This window comes from Miscanthus floridulus, chromosome 5 (assembly GCF_019320115.1).
Source record: "Miscanthus floridulus cultivar M001 chromosome 5, ASM1932011v1, whole genome shotgun sequence".
In the NCBI taxonomy this organism is placed as follows: Eukaryota; Viridiplantae; Streptophyta; class Magnoliopsida; order Poales; family Poaceae; genus Miscanthus; species Miscanthus floridulus.
The window spans coordinates 80713447-80733898 of record NC_089584.1 but is presented as its reverse complement, the minus strand read 5'-3'; the positions used below and the strand labels follow the sequence as shown (position 1 = coordinate 80733898).

General features: G+C 48.1%; 1 protein-coding gene and 1 pseudogene across 1 annotated transcript; one reads left to right on the top strand and one right to left on the bottom strand.

Moving 5' to 3' along the window:
* The first annotated feature begins 1557 nt into the window (after positions 1-1557).
* On the top strand, positions 1558-2298 carry LOC136454818 (uncharacterized; annotated as a pseudogene).
* Positions 2299-6191: 3893 nt separating this feature from the next.
* Positions 6192-10674, bottom strand: LOC136452441 (uncharacterized). The gene is made up of 6 exons (XM_066453056.1): positions 10458-10674; positions 9499-9654; positions 8867-9034; positions 7995-8149; positions 7173-7342; positions 6192-6535 (listed from the first exon to the last, which is right to left on the bottom strand). The coding sequence occupies exons 1-6, from the start codon at positions 10531-10533 to the stop codon at positions 6481-6483; spliced, it is 780 nt and encodes a 259-aa protein (XP_066309153.1). The 5' UTR covers positions 10534-10674; the 3' UTR covers positions 6192-6480.
* Between the last annotated feature and the right edge of the window lie 9778 nt (positions 10675-20452).

The window sequence follows — 20452 nt, the reverse complement described above, 5'->3', positions numbered from 1 at the left end:
TTCTGTGGTAGGGTCGAGGAAGTGGTATGCTTTTGATCCACTCTCGTACCTGATGAAGACAACCTTCTGGCCCCGATCGTCGAGCTTGCTAGGGTGTGGGCGGAGGCACTTGATGTAGGCGATGCACCCGAACACTTTGAGGAAGTGCACAGGTGGCTTTTTGCCGTACCACGCCTGGTACGGGGTCAGGCCATCGAGCGTGCTCGTCGGTGCTCGATTGAGCAGGAACACGGCGGTGTGGACCGCCTCCCCCTAGAAGCTCCCAGGCATGCCGCGGGCGCGCAGGATGCTCCTGGTTGTGCCCACGATCATTTGGTTCCAGCGCTCGACGATGCTGTTTTGTTGAGGTGTGTATGGCACCGAGTGGTGTCGCTGGATTCCTTCACCTGCATAGTATTCATCGAACTCCACCGAGGTGAACTCACCACCATTATCGGTGCAAAGTACCTTTAGCTTCTTCCCACACTCGCGCTCAACGTGCGCTTGGAATGCCATGATCGCCACCGGTGCGTCTGCCTTGGAGCACAGAAGGGTGAGCCACATGAAGCGACTCATGTCATCAACCAGCAACAAGAAGTAGAGGTTGCTGACTAGGGTTGGCAGCGAGATTGGTCCACATAGATCTCCATGTACAAGTTCAAGCTCCTCCTAAGCTTGGTACTTGGCTACCCGGGGGAACGGCGTGCGCTTCTGCTTTGCTAGGACGTAGTCTTCTTCATAGACCTGCTCGACGTGGTTGATGGCGGGCAGCCCGTGCACCATGTCCTCGCGCCCTAGCTTCCTCAGCGACTGGAAGTTCAAGTGCCCGTACTGCTCATGCCACCGCTAGGCAACGTCGCCGGTGCGAGCGGTGAGACACACTAGGGTGATGACATTCATGTTGAGGAAGTAGAGCTAGCTTGGTGAGCGCTGCACCTTGGCGAGCAGTTGATGATGTAGGTCGTAGAGGCGCATGATGCCGAACTCGATGTCGACCTTGAAGCCATCCTCGTCCATCTGGCTGAGGCTCACGATGTTGGTGGTGAGACACGGGATGTAGTAGACCCCATCTAGCCGGCGGTGTTCGTCGGACTTACAAGCAAAGAGGACGGTGCCCTTGCCCTCGATGCCGACCATGGACCTGTCACCGAACCGGACGGTTCTAGTGATGGCGGAGTTTAGCTCGACGAAGATGCTCCGTGTCCCCGTCATGTGGTTCATCGCACCAGTGTCAAGCACCCAGCGGCGTGGTCCCACGGCCTCCTTCTCCTCCTCACTGAGGTGGATGTGGGGTTGTGGATCGACGATAGGCGGCGGCGACCTAGAGTGGGGAATGGATACAGGCGGCGCGGTTACCTCTATCTCCATGGCGATGTACATTAACGCCTGTTCCTCCTCCTCCTCGACCTAGGCCACATGGGCCGCGGCCTTTTTCTTCCCGCGGCAGTCTTTGGCCTAGTGGCTTGTTTTGCCACAGTTGTCGCAGCGGTTGCCGCGTGGTGGCCTCCCGCCACTGTCGTTCCCGATGCCCGCGTTCTGGCCATTGCGGCCATCCCGCGATGAGGATCCTTCGCCGCCATGTCCACGTTCGCGCCCTCAGCGCTTTTCATGGCTGCTGGAGCCCGTGCTGCCACCAGAGCTCTCCTACTCATGGCGAGCCTTGCGACGAGCCTTCCAGTCCTCCTCACAGAGCATCAAGCGCCCCATGGCGTCCGTGATCTCCTTGGGCTTGGCGCGCTCCTCGAACATGCATAGCCGCCCAATCACTTCCTCGATGGTGACCTCGTTTAGGTCGAGGAACATCACGAGGGAGACAGTGGCCTGCGAGAGCCTGTCCGGGATGACCTGCAGCAACTTCTTCACTACCTCTATGTCGGTGATGTTGTCGCCGAGGGAGCGAAGATTGGCGGCGAGCGTGGTGATGCGGACGCCAAACTCATTGACGGTCTACCCCTCCATGAAGGAGAGAGCGCCGAAATCCTGGCGGAGCTGCTACGCGCTGGCGTCGCGCGCGCGTTCGTCACCGATTCACAAGTTCTTGACCGTGTTCCACGCTTCCTTCACGGTGCCCTTCCTGGCGAGAGTACTCCAGAGCTCAGACGGCACCGAGCGCAGGAGTCCTGCCATCGCCTATCGGTGGTCGTGATACTCGTCTTCATCGGGGTTGTCGGAGATGCCATCATGGACGGCGTCCTAGACACGGAGGGTCTGGAAATTCACCTCCATGACCAGGGCCCATTCCGGATAATTAGTCCGGGTCAGCATCGGCCATGCGACGTTCGTGGACGGCCGCTCGATGATGCGCTCGATGACTCGTGAGCCAGAGCGACGGCTGTGGGAGCGGGCATGGCGACGTGGTGGTGAACGTGATGGCTGAACCTTCTTCTCGCCGGAGTCATCACCGGTCTCCTTCTTGGTTGGAGACTTCGACGACATGGTGACGGCGAGGATCGGCTCTGATGCCAATTGTTAGAACTCCGGAGGAGAACGAACACGAAGTGGACACACTAAAATTTGGTGCTGCAAGCGGCAGCATTTTCTGTTGATTGCTATTTCTATATAAAGAAAGATACATGCAACTTTACATGGCTACTAGGGAACCAGAAAATCACGGCACGCTCGTGATCGGCCATTGCCATCCCAGCGCCCTGGGCCGTGCCGAGAAGAGCGCGCAGCATGCGCGTCGTGCGCGGCCAGCCGAAGGTGATCGCGCACTGATCTACTTCCTAAGAATAGAAAAGCTATCCTGGGCTAACTATAACAGCTGCGAGCTCCACGCGCCATGTCATGGCCGCAAGCTTCAGCCTGTCCCACAGCAGGCCATGCACGCCTTGCCATGCTCGCACTGCCACGGCTGCCGCCGCGCCATGGCTGCGAGCTCCGGCCCATCCCGCCAGCGTTCATGGCCGCTCTGCCATGCCCGCCCTATCGCCCCCGCCGCGCTGGGCCAGCTCCATGAGCCACGGCCGCGCACGCGCTCGCCCCGCGGTCCACGCTAGGCCTGCATCTCTAGACGCCATGGACGGAAGATGGGAGCTGGAGGTAGATGATGACAATCGGGGTCTGCATGGAGGTGAGACAGTGAGAGGGAGAAGATGGCCTGAAAGGGACAAGGCAGGGGCTCAAGGGTCATTTCTGAAGCGCCCCTGGTTATCAGGAACTCAAATGTGATACAAATACTAGGCCCAGGAGGCTAGTAATACAATTATTACATCAGATAAGTCTCAGTACAGTAGTCTCGACAAACATGGACAATGAAGGCATGCCACGATTAAAAATAACCAGAACATAATATAGGTCCAACAGACCCAGAAACAAAAGGAATAGTCAAACGTCTGGCGAATCCCAATGCCACAAGCTTAGTTGGGTGCAAGCATGGATCTATCAAAGTCATTACCCTCCATAGCTAAGTACTGGCGCTCACCACGGGAACACTAAGGCCACATATCATAATACAATAATTTACGACGCTTATTGCATTTCATACAATTCCTCAATTTCCACATATATCTCTTAGTGTCCCGTTACACACCTGCTTCTAGGTGATTGCCATACCGACTAGAGGGATTTAGGCTAAGCCTTTCCCACGTAAGGCGAGTGGTTGTATGATAAATGAGTTAGGCAAAATGAATCATCAACTTAGTACTTAATCGAGATAAGGCGGATATCTTCATGCTTAACCACAAAAGGTACAAGCCCCAACACCACGACATCTCACAAAAGGAACACCGATCTGCCCCATCCCTAGGGTAATCATCATCTATAACTTGTTCATTAACCTTTTCACGATACCCACAATTTATTTTACAGCTCACACCCTTTAGAAATCATTGAATTTGAGAAAACATAGTAAGGATATTTTGTCATGTCATGATATTTATTCTTAAGTTTGATAAAGGCAATTATCAGGTCATATCAATTCAAGGATGGCTATTCAAACGGGTTTTAGCTAAGCAGTGAAAATACTTCGTACGTATAATCGTACATGTAATATTTAAATCGGCTTCTATGGGTTGTGTTTAAAAATAGGATCAACATGCATCAAAGGGGAATAGGCTGGACTTGCCTCCGTAGGCGTCCTCAGCAAACTCCTACTAGCAGTTCGGATCCTCGGCGTCGAACTCACGGTACTTGCCTCCGAACTCGTCCTGGCCACCGAGGTCGTCGTTCGTCTCTTCGGTCACTCCATCCGCTAACGACGCGTAAACAATCCAAACAGATAAACAAACACAAATAAATAATCACATAAATTGAAATGAGCTCTAGAAATTATGAAACTTCATGGATGGATAGAGTTTTATTTTAGATAAACTTAGAAAGAAGAACCAATGAAATAGGAGGTGGTATGGTGGAGATATTAATTGTGCAAGGTGGCCGCTAATTAATCATGAGGAGAGAAATAAAACGTGATTAGTGAATAGGTGTGGCCACGTGCTATTGCTGGTTCAATAGAAAGGGGAAAAGAATAAAGAAATGGGTGGAGTGGATTAATGGCTCACGGCTCTTGGCTTTTCGTGTGTAGGAGCTGAGTTGGTTCTCGGCTTGCTACTAGCACATGGGGCGTAGGACAAGCTGTTGCTGTGGACTAAACAAAGAGCAGAGGGGGTATACGGCTAGGACTCTTCGAGTGAGACACAGATAGCACCGGGCGTTCGTACTCCTCAGCTCGTCCGCCATGGACAGCTGCTGGACCTTTGCCTGACGGCGATTCCGGCCATCGTTTCCGAATCCAGGGACATGGGGAGAGAGCGGAGGGTGAGGGGAAGTCCATAGATGTGCTACCTCGATCGATTACCGGTCAGAGAGGGAGATCGATGAGGCGTGCTCGAGCTGGGGAAAAGAGAGAGAGAGAGAGACTGGAGAGGCGAGAGGAGTGAGCAGCGGCACGAGATGGCTTGGAAGGCTTGGCTGAGGATGGAGAGGGCTGCTCTGGCGTCGGCTTTTATAGACCGGAGGAGCGGAGCTGTGGCAATGCTCGACTGAGTTTACGGCTCGCCAATAATGGCGACGCTGTGCTCCGAGCGGCAGCTAGCGAGCGTCTACTTGCAGCTGCTTGTCTCTGCCGTAGCACAAGGCGACAGGACGAGGCGAGCAGAGGCGGTGCAGCACAGGCGACGGGACGATGCGAGCAGGCAGTGGTGCGGTGTGTAGCGGGGGAGGTGAAGCTGGGCGCGATGGTGAGCTCGGTTGCGTTGCTTATGTATGTGCTTGCCCAGTGCAATGAATTCGCACGATGGGCATGCTACTGCTGCCTGAGCGCGTGCTTGCTGCTACTTGCTCTGTTGGTGATGTGCCTGGTCATTTAGCTGTGCATCTAATGACTACGTGTATGGTTAATGTACACACCATCGCTATGCAATAGTGTACTATTGTGCTGGTGCTGCTATTGATTCAATCAGGAGGGAGAGGAAGAGGGGGTGAAGGATGGGTCCCACAGCACAAACGGCGAGGCGAGGTGGTGGGGCCAACACGTCGCGGTGGTGCGCGAGCACTGCAGTCGGCGAGGGGGGTCCAGGCACGGACGATGCCGCGGCGGTGGTGGTGGTGGGGTCGGCGTATGCGCCGTTGTCGGGCAAGGGCGGGCAGAGCGAGGGAGAGCGAGGTGGGGACGGGCGGATGACGTTGGCGCTACGGGATGCGAGACATAAGTTCGGGAGATATATGAAGTGGATACTGAGTTGAAAAGAGATAATAGAGCTCAACTGATTTATAGTTTTTAAAATTAGATTTTGAAAATATTTTTGAGCGAGTGATTTTAAGAATTTAAAATTTTGGGATGTTACAATTTCCCATGACATGCACACGCTGGCACGCCACGTCCAAAGTGACAAATATATAGCACCGTTTACTGTTTATGTGGCAAATTTATAATTATTAAAATAAAGGTGGCAGGATGCCAATTTTTTAAATTTCCCCCGCTCCCACGGGCCTCGCGCCACCGTGGATGAGGCGAGTATACCGACAGTATTGGGGTATCCAAAGGAGCCTTTATATGTTTATTTACAAGCAGATAATGACTAGATAATTTGGACGTCGGTTCGCTTGCACATTGAAGAACTACTAAAACCTGAGTAGTGCCTTCTGAGAAAATTGCAGAAAATATTGTACGTGAACCTGAAAATTAGTTTGCCATGCCATTGAGTGCCACAAAACACCTCTTTTTTGTACTATATAAGCATTCGCTCATAGTCGCTAGTTTTGGCATGCGTATGTAACAGGATGCTAGAATTCATAACACATTAGCACGCCACAGTTAGGTCAGTCAATCAACACATCCTTCCTGACAGATTCACAGCCTTGGCAAGACAGATGTGTGCTATGACTCCCAGGCTACACCCGGGATAGTCCCTCGGCGGCACATGAATCAGCAGAAAGAGACGACAACCATTTCTGACGACAAAAATAGCACACCAAAGAATGAACAAACTGGTTGTCTCCAACTCCAGTGATTTTCTAGTCTTGTCTGCTCACAGGCTTACAGGAAAACGTTCCTCTCAATCCTCACGAATAAGCTTCCATCATGACATACACAAAACCACTCGTCCCAGAGGTTCTCCTGTCAATACCAACAAAAGGATGAAGGGAAAGAGTTGGGACATGAGTTGAAACGTGAAAGCATGTATCACGATTTGCCAATATCAACAAAAAGCAACCATCCTACCAATGCAAGAGCATAAGCTCTCGCAAGGTTACCAAGTAACCAAAGTAGTGCCTGCCAATCAATGGCTTCATATTTCTTCCTTAATGTGTAAGAGAGTTGCGTACCATTATATTAAGAAGAATAAAAAGAGTTTAGAACCCGAATAACACTAGACCCACCCACACCAGTGATTCCATATATATTAACATGTACATTAGCATGTTCTTTGGAAATATGCAGAAATTTTTCTTTCAGGAACTGTAGACCAGATTGCACCAACAATTAATCTTGACTTCCCAAAAGAACAAAAATGTTTGATAATGCAATCAAAACTACATATAGTTCACCATTTAATTCCATGTTGGAAATCCAAACCGAAAAATCGTGCAACTGCTATCTAACATTTGTGCATTTACTATGGAATATATATAGAGTGCATGCAAATAATCTCTGAGGATCGAGAATTCTAGCAAGACGGTCATAAAAAACACCAAAAATCCACGATAACAGAGAATAGCGAACAATGTAATCCTATGGAAAGATTTATGCATACCTCACGTAGTAAGTGTATCTCGTAAATGCAATGCCGGCAGCTACACTGAGACCTAGGATAACAACCAATGCTACCAACCAACCAGACATTCCACTTTTCTTGGGATTCACTGACTGTGTCATCTCAGGATCACTACAGCTCTGCTGATTACATGCCTCTTGTCTTGCAGGCTGTCAGTCAAAATAAAAAGCATTCAACAATGAGAAGCCAAATTTACTGATACATTAGAGAACCAAATATGATATCTCTAGAGATTCATTTTTCTCGAATTATCTCTAGACTCTAGAGTTCATGTTCTTCATACTTAATATGCTTAACACAGCATGTAACAAAGAGATAATTATGTACATCATATTCTGCTTCTGAAGCTTAGAAGGTCAGTTATACGTCAAATATTTGAGGATTTCAGATAGCTGATCTCAATACAAAAGATATATATAAGTTTTAGTTAACACTGAACAAGCATTTGGAACAGTTGTTTATTCGACAAATGTAAGTATATTCATGTGATGATGAAAAAAATAGCATGTTTTTTTTGCAGATTGCTATGATTTACGCTTACCATAATTTGTATCAATCTAACTAATCTGACATAATCATTGTTGCAGTACTATTTCCGTGCCTGCTCCAACATGGGTGATTTTTCAGTAACCAGACCGAACCTTATAGCAAACAATATTTTTTGGTTGTTTTGATATCAATAGACATAGGAAGTGACTGTAATAAACTAAATAATGAATACGCTTTATGAGTGAAAGAAAGTATGCAATAGACAGGTTTCCGTTAAGGTACAAACAAATCAAATTGAATAGTTCAAAGTACCATTTCATGTGCTGAACAGCTAGCATCATCCACAGGGTAGTGTTTGATTGTGTTATCATCCAGATTTCCATAACAAGCAACATCACGATATCGAATACCACCATCACATGGAGAGGAGCACGTCATCCATGGGCCAGCAACCCAGTGAAAAGTTTCTACATATAACACATATTCAGGACGAGGAATATGTAATAGAAAGATTAATAAAGGAATGAAGGGGAATAGGACCTTGGATAGCAATATGAGCATGAAACTACTGTAAAGACAATGTGAAAACTAAATGCTGAAACAGTGAATTGTGCTACAAACACTTGAACGACCTTTGAAAATAAATATAAGTATTACACCAGCTGAGGCAAATTTTAGAATACATCAGACAAATTAAGGCATAAGCTCTGTTTAACACAGTTACAAACATTTCCTGTTCTTAAGAGTCATCCTGTTTTGTACGAGTATTTTCAAAATCTTGCAATACAAGAAGTAGAACAATTTTGTCTTACATACTAAAGATATTGGACAGTATAGTCAGTTTAGTGTTTACACAAGAATGATAAAAACCCACCTTGTATTTTGAACTAATATTATTTATGAATGTATGATAATACATGAACCTTTTGCAGGATTATTTGTCAACAGATGACTTAAGGTATGCTGAATATTCCAGGCATCAATTAAAGCAAGCAGGAGGATTTTATTCCCTTACAGAAGCCTTTTGTTTTCCCCCTTCCATCTTAACTAGTAATAGCCTTATTAATGTTATAGAACCAGATATCTCTTTAGTTAGTAAATGATTAAAAATACATGTGCATGCAGTAAAAGCTGTCAAACTGCAATTGAGCATTGTCTTGTATGACTTAGTGGTGAAAATACACCTTGTGGTTTTAATTGTATTGTTAAGTCTGCACCACTTTTGCAGTAACCCAGTTTGCTATTCTTGTCCATAATGGTTGGATCAAAGCAATCTGAGCAGCATATAAACTCTTTGCCAAAATCCAGCTTGCTCTTGCAGTGTCCACACTTGTTTGTTACCTTTGGGATTCCTGTCCTTCAGAATGCACAATCAAAAATCTGTATCAGAATTCTAGTGTAATTTATTCAAATGGTACAGTGACAATTTAAAAGAATGTGTACTCTGAAACTACTTATACTAAGGAGTAGGCATTAGTATTAAGGGCCTCTTTGGCACGGCTTATGCCGGCTTCGGCTTCCTCTATTTTGCGCAAATCGAGGCACTGTAGCGTAAAGCCGTTTTGTAAGCCGGGGTTAAAATGAACTAGAAGCCGGAAAAAGCCAGTTTTTCTGACTTCACCGGCTTTGGCTTCACCGGTGAAGCCGTTTTGGATGAACCGTGCCAAAGGGGGCTTAAGTTCCATGTCCATACATGATTCAAGCAAACTAGCAGACTGCTATAGTCATTTCCGTTGTCTGTTAAAACCAATGTATAGACCTGGTTTGCAATAATAGTCATTTTCGTTGTCTGAGTGCAGTAAACCAATGTATAGACCTGGTTTGCAACAATAGAAATGCGTGTGGAGTGGAAGGCATGGATGGCTTTTTGACTCCACACATAGACCATCACAATCATCTGACTGAGAATCCAAGAAGTGGCGAGCAGAGCATACTCCAAACCATTTGCTTTGGCACCCAGTCCAATAGCACCCTGCAATTTGAATGTGATGCTTTAGTGAAATGAGAATATGATTTATTGCCAACTTCACCGTGAGCCAAAGGTAGTATGGTAAAACTTCATGTGCTTTTGTACCATTAACTAGTAATCCATGCCATAAAATTTAATAGGCATATCAAATGAGAACATGCATTTGACTAGTTTGCTGCTATTAACCAGCTAAGTGTATGGTTTCCATTCAATTTAGTCCAAAGTAGTCAGGGCCTTATGGTTGATGAAGTTGCCTAGTCGGTACCAAATATCTCATAGGAATTAGCTATGGCCTCTATTTCGTCCCTGAATCTAGTGACTTCACACAGAACCCTCAGCACTGCCATTGCCAATCGGAGATCTAGCACACAGCAGTAACCATTCAAGTCCTTTAGCATTCAGCTGCAGCGATTTTATCAGGCTGGTCTTTGACACGCATGAGTTGAACCCAATCACAAACTTTTGCCCTATGCCCCTATCTGCACCTTTTCACTACAAACTGTGCCCTGCTGCCTGCTGGTGCTTCAGGGCCACATATCAATGCCGATGAAGGGAGTAACCGTCACATGGACATGGGTGGTGTTACTGCTTCATGTCACATAATTTATGCAGTTCGGCTACTCTAAATACCACATAATTTAAACAGCTGACCTACTCTTAACTGACCAAAGCCGGAGTACAGCGCCATGGCAGAGGTCGGCGGTGGCCTAATTAGACAAGTAATAGTAACCCTAGCACGCTCCACCGGAATGTGGCAATAAGTTGTTTGTTTCGGACAAGCGAGTTATCACTGCGTAGTGCATTACCGCGGGAAGGAACGTCGAGGCAGGTCGCGACGGCGAGGAAGGGGAGCAGCAGCGCCCCCGCCCCCACCAAGGCCATCTCCAGCAGCTGCCGAGTGCCGCCGCCGGCTGAGGAGGAAGCTTGGGCCTAACCTGTGCGGGGGAATCGGGGGATTGCTCCGCTCGGAATCGGATTGCGCGAGGCGAGGGGGTAGGTGCGCGTGAGGCGTGAGCAGAGCCAGCGTCGGTGACTGGGCGAGTGACCATGGTCGTCAATAGCTGACATTAGATCTGCAACGGACGGCGCGGATGGCCCCTAGTGTTCAGTGTTCTCGTGGGTTTGGACTGTCGCCGCTTGCCACGCCAGGCCCAGGCCGCTAATCTCCGCTGCAATTCTCCGAGAAAATCCCGTTTAAGCTTTGGCCAATTTTTGCCCATCAGTAGTTTGAAAGTGCCGTAGAAATTTGTCATCAATTTTCTTGGCATACTATGTACGCGTACAAACTTGGAAAGTAACTGCAAAGTTCAGAACAACAGAGTACGTGCAGCATGCGGTATGTGCCGTTGGCCGATGCAGCTTGGCTCCAATCCAGCCATTTCTGGACTCTTTTGTTTTCAGGACGACAGACGACATCCGTTTGAAGCGGACTAGTAGTAGGCCCGGATCGCTTCTACTCCGTACAGTATATGTTCCAACAGTCCTCGTGTTCCTCTCCCGCTTGGACTCTGGACCGGTCAGCATTTACTCCACCACCGTGGCCCATGGGCCATGGCCGATGCCCGATGGGAGATGGCCCTTCTTCAGTCTTCCTTCCGCTGTTCCCTGCTTTCCGCTACGGTCCTGGGGCGATCAAGCTGGTGTGATTGGTGCCCATGGCCTTGGCATTTGCATTTGAAATACTACTCGAGCACGGTTTGCGCGGTCCAGGCGGGCGGAGAGCCGGAGAGGGAGACAGGGGACACGGTCCCTGCACTGCAGGCTCGAGCGACAGCACTCGTACACAAAACCACACGTTACACGTACGACGCGCATCCGTCCGCACAACACAACAGCTGGAACGACATCATGAGTGATGATCACTCTCGACGCACATACACGCGCTGGCGCTGGTGGCCGGGCGCGACGGCGGTGAGATCCGCGCCTGCGGCTCCTATCCTATCCCGTCGTCGGCGCATTCCGATCATATCTCCAGACCGGAAGCAGATCATCGAAAGGCAAGCGGCGGCGAGTGGATCAGCCTCGTTCGCGTGTGCTATTCAGTCAGCTGTAATCAGTACAAATCAGTCGTGGAATAATGTTTCTCTTATAGTAAACCAGCCGTACAAATCAGCAGAAAGCCGATTTAATACCGGCCGAAGTCGATCAGGTAGGCAGGCAGACAGCTGGCTGGGGCCCCGGGGGTTGTTCTTGCACATATGGCGGACCGGACGGACGAGCGGGCGGGAGTGCTCGCGGCTGCGCCACGACGGCGACGGCAGATCGATCGATCTGTCGGTCGGACTCGGACCGCCCGCCCTGGGGCTTGCGCGGCGCGCGCGCTCGTGTGTCGGTCGCTGCGCGTCGCCCTCACACCGCCGCATCGCTAGCGCACAGCGCAGGCAGGGGCTCACATGGCCGTGTCGCTTGCGGGCCCGGGGCCCTGTCTGGCAGCGGAACCGACGTCTCCAAGGAAGGAGAGGAGGCCAGCGCCGGGACAAGCTGCTCTAGGTTCGTCTTAACTTGAGGGGCCCCGGAACCGCCGGACGACACCCCCAACTGCAGCCAGGTCCTCGCTAGGCTACACGCAGAGGGAGTAGCTTGGTAACACTCTAGTTAATTAATTAATACGACAGTCGTTATACCCCTGATGCTGCTTCAGTTCTACCAGTACCAAACAATGACTCAAACGGCGACGTCTTGATTAAACCTGGAGTATGCATGCTTCCCGTGCAAAGAGCAGGCGGCGGTGCACACATGTAGGGGACACAGAACAAGAAAGAAAAAGGACCATGTCAAGCTAAGGCTTTTGCAATTTGCATTGCCTTTGTGTACGTAACAGAGATACCGCATCGTACCATACCGACCTTGTACGTGCTGCGATAGGTCATGGTCAACTTGTCCATGTGACCATGTGCATAGTTCGCACGAACCTGCAAATGGTAACAGGGACCAGCCTATCTGCATGCATGACACGACACCTCGTTTTCACGGTGGGCCGGGGGCCTCAAGTTAAGACGAACCTAGAGCTGCTCCAGTGTAGTAGTAGTACTAGACTGACAAAACTTGGATCGAGTCCGGAACCTGTTGCTGCTAAGTGCTAAGAACATTTGGGCCTGGTTTAGATTGGGGTTAGGAATTAGTATTTGGCACTGTAGCATTTTCGTTTGTATTTGACAATTATTGTCCAATCATGGCCTAACTAGGCTCAAAAGATTCGTCTCGTAATTTACAATCAAACTGTGTAATTAGTTATTTTTTTTATCTACATTTAATACTCCATGCATGTATCAAAAGATTTGATGTGACGGAGAGAGAGTGAAAAAACTTGCAATCTAAACAAGGCCTTGAACTTGTTTGACTAAGTTATGGTTAAAAGTATCATTGACTGATTTGATGTGAGAAAAAAATATTATTGGTTGATTGATAAATCATGGCTTATAATCCCAATAGTACCGAGCGAACGGGCTGACAGATCGCGGGGCGCCGGGGCCGTGTCCATCCAAAAAGGCTTCAGCCAGATGCAAACCCAACCCAAAGCAGCTATAGCTAGCACAGAAACGAACGGGGGAAGTGCAGTTGATGATGGGTACAGTATGTATGGTGGATGTGCGGCCTCTGCTGTCTGCTCTCACCTGACCTCTGAATCGTAGCTTTGTCTGCGCCCGTACTGTACGTCTCAGAAGTTATCCCGAAACGCTTTTGTTCTTGCACCCATGATCCGCACCTTGTGCTTGTCTTTTGGCCCCGTCGAATGAAACAAGCGATAGGTTTTCACCACGAATGAAACAAAAGCTACAGGCGGCCATGCATGACATGAGCATGATGGCGAGAACTCGCCGTGCACGCGATAAGGCGGCGCGCACAGATTCCAATGCTGGCCCTGTTCGCTCCGAACAGTATTTTTCTTTCGCAACAAATTACAACAAATCAATCAAAACAGTGTTTCATTTGTTTTTTCGGCGAAACTAACGGGACCGCTGGGTTTTTTCACGCCGGTCCGGACCACCGGTTCTGGTGCTGTTTTGACGCCGGCCGGCGGATCGGAGCTCGGTCGGTGAAGCGGAGCACCCGCGCCTTCATTTCTGAACAAGCCCAACGCGCGCCCATATATAACTTACGGAGTACTACTATATTATGAGAAATGAAATCCTGTGCCGTCAACGGTCCATGGGCTGCGGCGTTGTGGTAGAGATTAGAGAAGGACCAGTGCAAGCACGTGGACACTCGGATCAGGATTCAGGACGCGTGGACACCGAACGTTTCTGCATGTGCTATCACGTAACCGCGGTCATGTTCGCGTCAGCTCAAGAAATGTAGCATCAGCTACATGATGGCGCCTGCAGGTCCCCTGCTGCCTGCTTCCGATGCATCAGATAAACTAGAGCAAGCTAGGTCACATGGGCCAGCTCCAAAGATAAGATCCGGCCGGCCCCCGCCCCGTGCCTGGCTCCACACCCATAACTAATGGCAGTGGCACAGGGCGCTGCACCTGCGCGCATTGCAGCGGCGCGGCACTGACTAGGCCACTGCGCGCGTGGTGCGTGCATGCATCCGCGCGGCGCGGCTCGATGGATCCGCGACACAGAGCAGGCGATCGCACATGGAACCATCACTTGTTTTATGGGGCAGGCAGCGGCAGCGGCAGCTAGCGTGCTTGCTAATTAATATAAGATGCGATGCAGCGGTGACCCGTGTCGTCGTCGTCGTCGCTCATGCGATGCAGCGGTGACCCGTGTCGTCGTCGTCGTCGCTCATGCGATGCAGCGGTGACCCGTGTCGTCGTCGTCGCATGTCGTCGCTCATGCGATGCAGCGGCAGCTAGTTCGTCGCCGTAGAGTCTCTCTCTCTCTCTCCGTCGCCACAGAGGCCCCCGGCCGGCATCAGCTTTCGGACGCGAAAGCGAGGTGTGGGGAAATATACCTAGGACCCCCAGGACTGGTAATGATGCCAGCTGAGATCTATCGATGGCATGTCGACCAGCGGCTACTCAAGGATGCGCATGCGAACCCGGTCGATGGAATTGGGGATAGCCTGAGCGCGTTCCCGAAGGCTGAGAGTCTGAGACCCAGAACCGGAGGGGCGGAGTGCTGAGGGGCCTTGGTGTGCAGATAGATCCAGCGACCGATGCTACTCCTGGCTAGGGATGAAAACGGTACGGATATTTTCCGATCGTATTCGAAACCGAATTCGTTTAGAGGTGTTGAGATTATTCCGTATTCGAAACCGAATTCGAGTCCGGATATTCAACATCCGATACCGTATCCGTATCCGAATACTCAAATCGCATATTTATGATGTCGATGTCCAATCGTATCATATCCGACATAGTTGACATTATCCGTATTCGAATCCGAATCCGGACAGAAATATAAAAACAAATGTAATATCGATGATATATGTCCGTATCCGATCCGTTTTCATCCCTACTCCTGGCTTAGCTTGCTGTTGAGTGCAAGTCACGACGATCTCCGACCCTTCTTGTCGGCGATCAATGTGCTTGGCTCTGGATTTTTGTCTTGTTGATGAGTGAGTACAAGGTCATACACAGAGTAGTTTTCTCAACCTGCAAGCAATAATCAAGGCACGCCTAGCTCTTCTCCTAGTTGATGGACCTCCGTCGCGCAGCGCTATAAATAGGAAGGTTGAGGCCGGGGAGCAAGGTACGAGGTTCACCGCAGCCGCCAGCGCCCCACCGATGTTTCTAGCCCTAGTCCGATCTAGAAGGGCGTGTTGTGAGCGACGGGAAGCACCACTGCCTTCACCACCGCCTCTGCACAGTGTCGGACGTCCACACCGCCGCCAGGACACCACTGGAGCGCTACCCCGTCGCTGACCTTATCACCGACACGTCGCGGCCACCTTGTTGGCGGTGACACCGCCGCGACTGGTTTTGGTGAGGTACTTCATCTAGTTCCCTATCTAAGTTAAGTTTTACCCGTTAGATTTACAACCAGAGGTTCTATCAGTTCTATCAATGGTATTAGAGCCAGGTTTCTAGTGTGTAGATCTAGATTGGGGTGGAAAAGTGAAAAGAAATTAGAAGGAGATGAAATATTTTAAGTTTGCCAAACCCTAACCCTAGATCATAGAACGGAGAGGAGGAAGAGACCTACCTGGGTTCTTTCCCCACCATCACCACCGCCGCCCGTCACCTAGACGCCACTCGGGAAGTCACCCCGAGCCGCCGCGGGCGTGAGGAGAAACAGTCTAACCTAACCCTAACCCTAGAAGGGGAAAGGACGAAAAGGGGAAGAACTCACTAGGGTTACTCCACCGCTGTCGACACCGCCGCGCGCCTTTTAGTGATCTCCACTTGCATAGTGCTTAGTGTTTTATTAGGTGATTAGCGTAGGTGCTTTGCGAAGTGCTTAGGTTGATTAGACCACCGCTTATGCGCTTGCTCTAGGTTTAGGCCTAGTGTTTAGTGAGGTTTGCATACCTCTTACCACTCGGTGCTTGCGCGCACCATTGTTGCACATCGAAGGGGCTTGTAGTCTAGCGAGATCACACCAACCGCGTTTGTGGTGTGGCCATCACCGTGTACCGGAGGGAACAAGGCCTGCGGCGTTTCGGCTGAAAGCTTAATAGTAAAGATGGCGGGGAGCATCCGGGAGAGGCTTGCCGGAAGACACGTCGGAGACCCACTTGTGCGTGTGGAAGGCCCGAGGCTATCCACGGAGTTACCCGACCGGGAGCTTAGCCCTTGCGAGGGATTCCTTACGAGGGGCTCCAACGAGGACTAGAGGAAAGCTTGCGCGCTTCTCGATACCTCGATAAAAATACCAGAGTCATCGACAGGAGTTTGCAAATCTCTACCTTGCTCATTAGCTTCCGCATTTACATTGATTGCATTACTCCTTTTGCGGTAGAGATAGCAACACATTAGCAAAACCGTAGTTGCACATTTAGATAGTTTGTCTTTTGCATAGGTTTTGCTAAGGTTAGAAAAAGAGGCCATAGTTTAGAGTTAGAATTTTAAGTTGTCTAATTCAACCCCCCTCTTAGGCGTCACGATTCCCTTCAATTGGTATCGGAGTGGGTTGACTCAATTTGGACCTTTGGCTTAACCGCCGTTGAGCCGACGCTATTTAGAGTGGTTGGGATGGATACCTCTATGCCTCCACACTTTGACGGCACTAACTTCCCCTATTATAGAGCTAGAATGGCTTGCTACCTTGAGGCGGTTGACTTGGGAGTTTGGAGAGTCACTCATGATAGGATAAAACCTATTAAGAATCCCGATAAACCCACGAAGAGTGATGAAAAAGAAATTCATTTCAATGCTAGAGCAAAAATTTGCTTGTTTGAATCTTTTAGCATGGATGTGTTTAACCAAGTATTCACCTTAAATACGGCAAATGAAATATGGTTAAAACTCCAAGAGTTCCATGATGGCATAAGTAATGTCCGTGAGCAAAAATATTGTCTAGCTAAACAAAATTATGATTCCTTCGAAATGAATGATGATGAGCTTGTTCGTGATATGTATTCTCGTTTGAATCTAATTATCAATGAGCTCTATTCTATAGGATTAACAAAGCTAGATGATGCGGATATCGTGAGGAAGATTATCTCTTTGCTACCATAAAATAAATATGCAAGCATCATCACCATCCTTCACAACATGGAGGACTTGAGCACCATGACCCCGGCCATAGTCATTGGTAAGATAGTGGCATTTGAAATGTCACGGAAGATGGGTCAAGAAGAAGCCTCTTCATCAAGCAAAGGCAAAGCTCTTGCATGTGGTAAGAAGAAGATGAAGAGCAAGCAAGTTGAGACAAGCTCAAGCTCAAGCTCCTCAAGTGAAGAAGAAGAAGAAGAAGACGAGGATGATGATGAAGATTCAAGTGATGATGATCAATCTTCCTCCTCCACCTCCGACCTTAATGAAGAATCAATCAAACTAATCAACAAGGTAGAGAAGATGATCCAAAAGCTTAATGTCAAGGGTGTGCCCATCCAAATCCAAGATCTCATTTTCACCAATCAAAGAAATGAGCAAAGAAAGAGATGATGCTATGGATGCGACGAGTTGGGGCAGTTTGTTGAAGTTTGTCCAAACAAGCCCACACCCAAGACAAAGAAGAAGGCGTGCAAGAACCAAGCCCTCACATCAATAAGATCATGGGATGATTCTTCAAGTGAAGAAGAACATCATCACAAGAGGCGAGGGCACAAACACTCACCATCAAGCTCTTCTTGTGTGTGCCTTATGGCACGAGGCAACGAAAGCTCATCCTCTAGTGAGAGTGATAGTGATGATAAAATGCCTTCTTATAAAGAAATTGTGCAACAAAACCTTAATTATGCTAAAGTTTGCACTAGTCAACAAAAGAAGCTCGGGAAAATAAAAGAAAAGCTAGATAGTTCACAAGAAACATACAAAACTTTGCTTGAACAATATGAGAATTTTGCTAATCTTAATGTTCAACTATCTACTAAAATTGAGCAACTTGAGGCTAGTGCAACAACAAATGCATGCACAATCAATGATAAGCAACTTGTAAAGAAAAATGAAAAATTAAAAGAAAAATTAGCTAGCTCACAAGATGCTTATAAAAGTTTGCTTGCTAAAATGGAAACCATGTGCAAACATTGTGATGAGCTAACTAATAAAGTTGCTAATTTTGAAGCCTTTAGCACAACCCCCGCCAAGGCATCTAAAAAGAAAAATTCTATCATTAACATGTCTAAAAGGATGCCTCTACTTCTTGTAATGATTTATTTTTAGACTCATATTTGTGCAACCAAGTTTGTGTTGAGAAAGTTGTTGTAGATACATGCACACAAGAAGTTGCAAAGGAGAATGAGCAACTCAAGCAAGAAGTAGCTCGCCTCACTAAGAACTTGAGTCAAGTGAAAGGCAAGGCAAAGCAAGCCCAACTTCATCAAGATAACACCATCAAGAGAGTGAAGAAGCTTGATGAAGAACAAACCGTGGTTTGCTACGTGTGCCACAAGGAAGGTCACAAGTTCTATGAGTGCAAGGTGAAGAATGGGGGAGGAGCAAAGAAGAAAGAGAAGAAGCAAACAAGCAAGCTCTCCAACACCTACACCAACAAGGTGGACAAGAAGGCATCCACACCTTATCTCTTGAAGAAAAAGAAAAATGACAAGGTGGTGGTCATCAAGGTGTACAAGCAATCCAACAATGGGGTCAAACGCTTTTGGGTGCCGAAGGAAATCATTTCCAACATGAAGAGCACAAAGAAGGTTTGGATCCCGAAAGAGAAGTGAGAAGTCCAATGGACCATGGGGAATTTAGAGACTTGGAAAAGTATGGATGCATTTCATGGGGTGCATCATGATGGACAAAATCATTGCCAAGTGGGTTAGTGAATACTATGAACCCAAATTTCCCTTCCCATGTTAGGTAACTAGATTCAATTTACTTCAATTGGTATTAGATTTAAATTTTCTAACAATTGGAATCTTTTAGCATCTAGTTACTCCTCATACCTAGGTTTGCATTTGCATTCTTATATATTTAGTCATGCATACACTAGGTATTTCATATGATAGGCTTGCTCGGTTTTATTCTTATTCCTTGGAGCAATCCTACATGGTTTAAAATTGTTTAGGAGCATGACACATAGCTTGTCTTACAATTGTTCATCTAATATGTGCCAAAGTCTAAATTGTAGATAATCTCTCCCAGATATCACCTTCGAAAATGACTCTCACATTCATATGATGTCATCTTTCAAGTGGTATTTTTTATTCTAAAATCAATGTGCACGTTTCCTACAAGTATTCCACACTTGTGTGCACAAATATAGGGGGAGGTTACTCTACAAGTTGGATGCTTTGAGACTAACACATTTTCAAGCTTATCATGTGTGTAGTAGTCTCATTGCAAGAAAAATGGAGTCTCCAGAGTTAAGCATCATACTTCAAACATCCACCACCTATTGCAAATGGTAGAAATCAAATTGATTTCTGAAAGCATCTAGGCCCCTAGTTGGGTTTCGGTGATTAATGACGATACAAGATTACTATGACTAACATGTGTTTTGTAGAGGCAATTATGTTAGGTCATGGTAATGGAGCTCAATTGGACAATCAAGGTTGTCATGCCTCTACGATGGAAATCATTTTGGTTTTCAAAGGATGGACGACAAGGTTAAGGATGACTAGTTCTAAGTGTCGATTGGAGTTGGAGTGACACTTAGAGTAGTTTAGGACTTTGTTTTTCCTTTGGCCATACTATTAAGGGGGGTATGGATGGGTAGCTTGACCTAGGTGAGTCTAGTGAGTTAGGTGTGGTGCACACTTGTTAAAACTAGCACTAGGTAGCTCCACAACAGCCCTATGATCCTTTGGAGCAAACTTCATTCACATATGATCAAGAGTTGGAAGTGAATGGAGGGTCAAATGCTGACCGGACGCTGGCTCCGGTGTGACCGGACGCTGGCCGTAGGGTCCGGTCAGTTCATTTGATCAAGTGACTGCGTTCGGTGCGACCGGACGCTGGAGAGGTCAAGTGACCGGACGCTGAGAGGCAACGTCCGGTCGACTCCAGTAAGGTTCCAGAGAAGGGAATCTGCAACCGGACGTGTCCGGTTAGTGCTGACCGAACCCTAGGGGTTCAGCGTCCGGTCGAGTATAGTAAGGTTCTAGTGAGGGTTTAATGCGACCGGACGCGTCCGGTCAACACATTATCACTGGAATGCGGGTTGAACTGACCGGAGCGTCCGGTCACCCCGCAGAAGCTCATAACGGTTCGTTTTTTAGGCTGCCTTATAAATAGACGCTCCACTCGTGTGTGGAGTCACTTTTGCTCATTGCAACAGCTGAGAAACACGTTTGTGAGTGC

Bases quoted from the DNA above. Each gene is read 5' to 3' on its own strand.
- LOC136452441 (XM_066453056.1), bottom strand. From the start codon at position 10,533: ATGGCCTTGGTGGGGGCGGGGGCGCTGCTGCTCCCCTTCCTCGCCGTC. The intron at 8,150-8,866 runs GTGTATTTTCAC...TGTTATATGTAG, and splicing joins AATACAATTAAAACCACAAG to AAACTTTTCACTGGGTTGCT. The intron at 6,536-7,172 runs GTATGCATAAAT...TGGTATTGACAG, and splicing joins AGATACACTTACTACGTGAG to GAGAACCTCTGGGACGAGTG.